This window comes from Nicotiana attenuata, unplaced genomic scaffold (genome assembly GCF_001879085.1).
Source record: "Nicotiana attenuata strain UT unplaced genomic scaffold, NIATTr2, whole genome shotgun sequence".
Lineage (NCBI taxonomy): Eukaryota > Viridiplantae > Streptophyta > Magnoliopsida > Solanales > Solanaceae > Nicotiana > Nicotiana attenuata.
This window is the reverse complement of record NW_017671436.1, coordinates 60,069-67,993: the sequence shown is the minus strand read 5'-3', so window position 1 is coordinate 67,993 and position 7,925 is coordinate 60,069. Positions and strand designations below refer to the sequence as shown.

At 34.3% G+C, this 7,925-nt stretch overlaps 1 protein-coding gene across 4 annotated transcripts in view; it reads left to right on the top strand.

Moving 5' to 3' along the window:
• The window catches only part of LOC109208284 (protein trichome birefringence-like 35), a 7,430-nt gene extending 2,881 nt beyond the window's left edge, over positions 1 to 4,549 (top strand). Inside the window, exons 2-7 of one of the 4 annotated variants that reach the window (XR_002065140.1) lie at positions 1,620 to 1,899; positions 2,254 to 2,425; positions 2,573 to 2,769; positions 2,933 to 3,085; positions 3,608 to 3,818; positions 3,969 to 4,057. Coding sequence is in view for 2 of the 4 variants with exons in the window: in XM_019371369.1 (XP_019226914.1) it covers positions 1,697 to 1,899; positions 2,254 to 2,425; positions 2,573 to 2,769; positions 2,933 to 3,085; positions 3,969 to 4,296 (1,053 nt within the window). In the remaining 2 variants the exon portion in view is untranslated. Of the gene's footprint in view, positions 1 to 13; positions 213 to 1,619; positions 1,900 to 2,253; positions 2,426 to 2,572; positions 2,770 to 2,932; positions 3,086 to 3,607; positions 3,825 to 3,968 lie in introns of those variants that run through there. The other 3 variants (XR_002065139.1, XM_019371370.1, XM_019371369.1) reach the window with 3 other exon arrangements.
• Positions 4,550 to 7,925: the final 3,376 nt, after the last annotated feature.

Sequence of the window (7,925 nt, the reverse complement as noted above, 5' to 3'; positions counted from 1 at the left end):
ACAAGTTTTAAATTTTAGTGCAGGCAAGGAAGCATCATTTTCAATTATTACTTGTTGGATCGGAGCGTAGATGAGCGAGCAGAGCCAAGGAAAGAGATAGAGCAATCAACTAGAAGTAGAGGACTGTTTGCCTGAGAGAAGGCACAGTAATATGCTACATAATTGATGGAGATATATAATTTTCCACGTCAGTAGTTAAGTGGTGTATAAAGGTACTGTTTCACTCATCGTCTTTATGAATACTCAGATTCCTTCATATTAGCTATGAGATAATAAGAACTTGGTAACATTGTCTTGAAATCCCTCTTTAATTCTATCGAAATATTATTTCATTAGTGTGTCTCCAACTCGTGTTGAGGACCTTTTATTTGCCTCTATTGCGTCCTCTTTGGAGAGAGTCAGCTGGATGCTAGCTCTTCACATTGTACATCTGAATTACAAGTTTTATGATATTGCCAAAGCAAGAGTAGTTGGTTAAAACAATGAAATGATTCACTAATGTTTTGTGCGTAATCATGACATAACTTTTCATGTTACTTCCCCTTGCGACACGATTGTTGCTTGTTCTTCTATATGAAAAATCAGGTCCAATGATTGATTTGCTTAATCAGTTAAGGACCTTTAGCGCGAAATATAATGCAGGGGCAATGAATTTGGAATGACCAAAAAATGGAAATTGCTGCAATGAATCACAGCCTGTAACTATAGAATACTATTGACGAAGTAATCAATCTTTGATGAAAATAGTATTTTAGCAAAGTCTGGATAAGACATATGAGGGTTGAAGAAATGCTGAATATAAGCAACTCTCGGATTTCAGAAAAGATGATCATTCAAGTACCTATTAAAAACCAAATCTTTCTTAAATTGGAAATAGTTTCTTCCTTTTCTGCAGAATGTAAGATTAATGAATTCTTAGGTAAAGAAACAAAAAAAAGATTCTAATACACAAGCAAATCAACAAGTCAATAGATGGACCAATCTATTTTTTAGACACATCCAGGTTTTAATTATCATTAAGAACATACTTTGATCATAGACAATAAGCAGATATCAATCTTAGCCGTGCTTCGATTTAAACATCATTATCAGCTGTCTACAAAACTATGCCTGACTGAATCGTTATCGACCAAGAGTCTTCAAATCATTCCTTTTTCTTATTGTCACAAACACAAATACATAATGCAGATATGGCTGATGAACAGAATACAGTATCCTCTCATAACACTCGTCTTTTTCCTCTTCGTATTCTTCTCCATTTTATATAATGTAGAAGACCCCTTTTTCAATGGTGTTACATTGTCATCCAAGAAAGAACCTTTATCGAAATCTAGTCATAATGAAAGCCTCACCATCCCAAGAAATACTCCAGGTCAGTGTCCAAAAAACTTTTGGTATCGTCAAAATTATATATATTTTTTCAAACTTTTTCCTTCATTCATTAGTAAGTTCTCTATGACTTGTTAATGAATTTTTACCATATATTATTTTCTACATTCTGTTGAAATTGGGGGTTAAAAATGCATAGTTTAATTTCATGTTTTTCTTTAGCTGGCCTGATGGGATTTTCCTGTGAATATGTTTGATTTTTTTTTTTTTTTTTTTTTTTTTGTAAATAGTGCCTTTGGATAAATCAAGTACCTGCCATTCTACTGTTAAGTATAGAGGAAGGAGAGCTAGATGGCGTAGCCCTGTAATGAGATCCGGTGGCCGGAGAGAACTATCAAAGACGTGTGATTACACGTCTGGAAAATGGGTCTTTGATAACACTTCACATCCACTGTATAACGAAACTGATTGTCCATATATGTCAGATCAAGTAGCTTGCCAAAAATATGGAAGGTCTGATCTGGATTACCAGTATTGGAGATGGCAGCCTCACAACTGCAATTTGAAGAGGTAACTTTCTTTCTTTTGTCTCTTGTTCGGACTCACCAACAATTTTGAGACTGAGACGTAATTGTTGTTGTTGTTATTACATCTTCTACGGTCTAGAGCTACTTATTCTTGTACCTTGTTATGCAGTGTCAAGCTTCTTGCTGATTTAGTATTCAATAGTTGAAAGCAGTTCAGTTAAAAAAAAAATTCTAAAATCTTAACTACGAGAGTGGTTCAAGGTTTCCCCTTTATATTTTAGACCATCTTGTCTTCTTTGTATTTGCTATATATGACTTCTTTTCTTTCATCAAAATCGTCTCAAAAATTGTTGTAATTCTTGTTACCATTGTTGACTTGTTAATGTACGGTATATAGGTGGAATTCGACTGAAATGTGGAAGAAATTAAGAGGGAAAAGACTAATGTTTGTAGGCGATTCACTGAATAGAGGACAATGGTTATCGATGGTGTGTCTGATGCAATCTGTTATTCCGGCTGAGAAGCAGTTCATGACACAACAGGATCACCTCACCAGTTTTAGAGCAGAGGTCAAGTGAATTTAAAGCATTATATGAAAATATAACCTGTTATTGTATCAGTGATATTAAACTTTAAATGATGATTTTGCGTTTGTTTCATAATAAAGAAAGTTTAACACCTGGTGCTAAATTCAAGTGTTTTTGTGTTGATTACAGGATTACAATGCCAGCATAGAGTTCCTTTGGGCACCATTTCTTGTCGAATCAAATTCTGATGAGCCAATGGGTCACAGATTGCCTGAGAAAATACTGCGTCCTGACTCAAATCTTAGGCATTCATCGCATTGGATTCATGCTGATATATTGGTCTTTAATTCATATCTTTGGTGGAGAAAGGGCTCTGTTAAGCTATTGTAAGTGTGAATTATTAGATCATGGCTTCTTCAGATATGCAACTTAAGTTCATCTTTCCAGTTGAAAAGAAAGTCAAATATATTCGACGAACAAGTAGTTGACATATTAGATTTGATACAGTACAAGAGATTTGCTATCTAATTAGTTCCATTACCTTCTTAGATGGAGCTCAGAAGAAAATGGAGTTTGTGAAGAAATAGATGGATTGAGTGGCATGGAGTTGGCCATGGACGCGTGGGCCAATTGGGTAGAATCCAGTGTTGATCCCATGAAGAAGAAGGTCTTTTTCGTTACGATGTCTCCTACACATTCATTGTAAGTGAGGACCAACTTTTATATTGCTGAATGTTAGTTTATGCATGAATCTATAATGGTCTAAATCAGGAACTTTGACGTATGAAGTTTTTCATTTGAAGTTTTATAAGTTTGCTATGGTGCCTGGTAAGGTTTGTCAAATCAGATTGCCAAATGTCTAAATTACAACTCAAAACTAGTTTACAGGAGATATATAGTTCTCCATTTCACTGCCAATGTACAGATATATATGAGTGCCCTCCACAAATGTTACTAGAACTGCTTGTTTTTTCTTAGAGAAGTCAGATACTGTTTTTGATGCGCACTCAGTAGGGGGAAAGAATTCTTAATTGTTGGTATGAATTTATATTAGCTGATTCTGTACACTAGAGTGTGCTGCAAGGTGTCATTATGTTAACAGGAAAATGGTTTTATTGTACGTGAATGAACTGAGCCATTACAGAAACAGAACTTTGTAACTTCTGCCTAGCCAATGTAAGCTTTTTATGTTGACTGATACGTATCTGATCCAACATCTCATAGGTTGAGTTCAGGTTTCCAATTCAAAAGTTCAAGACTTTTTCAGCGTAGATTCTTGATTAACCTAGTTAGCTTCCATTCTGTCTACCGTATGCTTCAGGCGAATAATAATCACTTCTTCGTCTTGAGCATGATGCTGCTCGTGTGATCATAACATATGAAACATTGAGGAGCAAGGAAAAACACACAATTCTGATCATAGAAATGCATATCTGTATGTGTAAGTGTCTTATAATTTCCAATGAATATGACATCGTTACTGCTCAATTTTCTTGTTAGCTTTATTTTTTGTTCTTTTTTCTTTTGTTTATCTTCTATACAGAAAGAAATTATGCTACATCTTTTTGCTTCTCTGTATATTCAGGAAACAAGAATGGGAACCAGGAAAAAGAGGAAACTGTTATGGCGAGAAGCTCCCCATCAGGAACCAAACCAGGGAAACTAACGTCGACTTGCCCACAACGCTGATGGTGGAAAAAGTACTAGCTAGGTTGGGCTCAAAGGTCTCCGTTCTCAACATCACACGCCTTACAGCATACAGGAAAGATGGGCACCCTAGCATTTATCGCAAATTTTATGGTATACTCTCCCCTGAGGAATTAGCAAACCCTGCAAGTTACTCGGATTGCATCCACTGGTGCTTGCCAGGGGTGTCTGATGTATGGAATGAGCTGCTATTTCAATTTTTTTGACACGGAGGCTAGCCCGATTAAGGATTTTAAGGCCGTAAGCAAAGAATACTACTGCACCCACGAGTACTATTTTGTGACAGTTTGTGCAAATTTGTGAGTGTGAGTGTGTGACCGGTTCGCGACAGGACTTGTTGTAACTGATCCTTCAGCTATCAAAGTTTATGCATAGAGCACAATGTACATCTGAAAAGCATGTGATTTTTGTTGTTCATAGTGAAAATTAGTGAGGGCACCAATTGCCCAATGAAGAGAGTTTCACTTATTTCGTGATTCACTTTAGTAGTTCTGCTCATTACTAGTAATTTTGATTGAAAATTTGAACCAATGCGGCTTGGTCAGTCAATTTTATTCTCCTTTGCTTTTTAAAATACAAACTGTATTATAAATCCTTCAGAAAATCAAAGCTATAAAACTTGAATTTTCTCATCCCACATGTTTGAAACAAGCAACATTATAAATCTTGATCCAAACTAATAGCCAAAAATCAAAGGAGAAAATCAACAATGCAGAGCAATTCAAGCCACCATATTAACACAAAATGAGTATTGTTCTAAAGGTTGGCTGTTTGTTTTATTATTAAAACTAATTTGTTGGAGTCACTCAAAAGTGCAAGTTGAGCTAATACGAGTTGCTAAGTTATAAATTATTTATAGCCGTCCTGCGGGATAGCTGACATCACCATTTAATTTATACAACATATAGTAGATAGAAACATAAACTTGCTTTGAATTACTGTATGGGTAAATGCCAAACTTAAGACTAAGGATATATAAAGCAAACATAGCGGTGAGAAACTTAAGTTAATAAAAATCACGCCCTCATTTTTTTTTTAACAAAGTTCGCAGTAGCTTCATTTGATATTGTAATTTGCACATTTTAATATACAAGCATGCCTATAATTGACTTAGATAACCACATTGATCACAAGGTTGTTTCCTTTTAAAGTTATTTGATACTGATTAGCATATCCGTATTTTTTTTTTTACCTTGAAATTAATCTATTTTTGTTGCAACAGAAAAAGTTAGGAAGAGAGTGATAAGTTCAAATTGACATTGAACACTTCAGTGGAGCCGAGCTGTCTCAGTTTCTGCCACATTCATGTCAACAACACATTTACAGTAATCTACATCTTTAATTTGGTCTTCACTGCAATAGTCAGAATTTTTAATTTGATCCTCCATAGAGACTTGAACAGAATCAACATTAACCAATCTTGGCATGTCCTTTACCGGTTTCTGTCAAGATTGATCAAACACAAAAATCACCATATAATAGTTGAATTTCATTAAAGCTCAAATCCTTCAAACATCAAACCGAAGCAATGGTTTTGAATATTAGATCAATGGTGGCATGTTAAATTGCTTCGGTTTGATGTTTGAAGGAGAGCTTTAATGAAATTCAACTATTATATGGTGATTTTTGTGTTTGATCAATCTTGACAGAAACCGGTAAAGGACGTGCCAAGATTGGTTAATGTAGATTCTGTTCAAGTCTCTATGGAAAATCAAATTAAAGATTCTGACTACTGTAAGTGTACCCACACTGCCGTCTTTGGTGGTTTTGTGAACCAACCATGACCCTCTACTGGTTTTAATGTAGCCTCTAAGAACACTTCTTCTCTCTGAAACCATACTTTTGAGTTCTAGCTACTTTCTTCTTAGCTTGTTACTTTGTTGTTCGTTCCTCTTCTATCCTGGTGGCAAAATGGTTAAAAGAAGACAGTTAATCACCCATATTATCTATTAAAAAATGGGTTGGATAATGAACTTTTTAAAAACGGGTCAAATATGGATAAGAACCATATTATCCATTTAGAAAATGGATAACTAATAATGAGTAACCATGGATAACCAATGGGTCTAACTTTTACATTTGTAAAAGCCTCAAATTGGGAGTTCCTCAAGTTAGGGAGACTAAATTCTCCCAAAAGTGATAATATGCAAGAAGTCATGGATAATATGGTTATCCATATTATCTGCCGGTTAACCCGTTTTTTATCCGTATTAAATATGGGTCAGGTCGGATAATTGATCCGTATTTTTCATTACCCATTTTCGACCCGAACCATATCCGATCCGACCCGCCTGTTTGCCGCTCATACTCTTCTAGTATATATAGAAAGACAACAAGTAGACAAATTAGGGATAGTACAAAGAGCACAGCATATATTCCTCCAGTTCGGCGTGAGTACTATGTTCTGTGAAATCCTTTTAAGTTACTACAAAATATTTTACACAAATATCAATGATGATCAAAGGAGAGAACTTTACTGATGTGCAGAAAATTTTATTTCAGTTGGCATTTTTATAGTTCTCGGGAACATTGACAAGTGTCAAATAGAATTAACATCCTCCCTCTAAGTTTCTATTTGAGACATATTATCAACTAACTCATGAATTAAAGTAGGGTTTTTAATTTCCGTGTTATGTAAACTCTTCAAAAATGCTACTGCATTCATGTCGGATCTTCCAAAACTATACTACTTTTGGAGAATTCAATACGAACTCGGTGATATTTTTGGAAAGTCCGAGCAACATAGGTTAATTTAGCTAATATTTATTTGGTGTTGGTGAGAAAACTCTTTTTTTTTTTTTTTTTTTTTTTATAAAAATCGTGGATAGGTTATAATGTTGCCAATTGTTAGTTAAAGGAAAAATAAAGCTAGTTGAGACACGAAAAACAAATACTTCTATAATTGGCTAAGAAACAACATAAGTATGGAAAATTTGGTTTGAGATATTACATGCATAGATGGAGGAGATTTCTCCTTTTCAGCATATAATTATTTGTTGCTGTCGGATATCAAGACATGATTTCAGGTGAAAGTACTTATTTTCTGAATTTTTGATTTTCTCCCTTTTGTCCAAATCCCATGAGGAAATCAAAGAATATATGAGTACAGGATATTACAGCCTTCTTTCTGATATAAATTTACTCTTTATTCTATGATACCCCATATGATATTTGGACAAAAGGAAGCTGCAGATGATTAAAAAAATAAGCTTTTTGATTGTTTTCGTTCAAGTTCATATTAATTCTTTTTGATTGAGATCTTTGAAAGATATAATCTACATAGAGCATTCAATAATAATAACTTAATTTATAACCAATTTATAGTAATGAAGAATCAAATGAGATTAATTTTAATTCAAATACCAATATGTTAATATTAAATGTGACTAAATTAAGCAACCTAACAACAATAGCAACAACAGACCCAATCTAATCCCACAAGTAAGGTTTGGGGAGGGTAGTGTGTACGCATACCTTATCCTATCTAGTAAGATAGAGAGACTGTTTTGGGTAGACCCTCGAAAATGGAGCAACCTAAACAGTAGTAATTCTATCATGAACTGCTTAAGTGAAGTTTCAATATCACCAAATTAAGAGCCCTCCATTATTATTCTATCATTTCCTTTTTCACTATTCACGAGTGCACACTATATATACCTTGAAATTCTCTTTTTAAAAGGTCTGAAGAGAAGAATTAATTGAAATATAAGAACGTGGTAAAACAAAAAAAAAAGGTTCAAACTTGTTTCGCTAAATATAATGGAAAATAAACTCCCTCCCATTCACATGAGAATACTTAACTACAATTAAGATATGTTTATATTAGTGGTAGTAG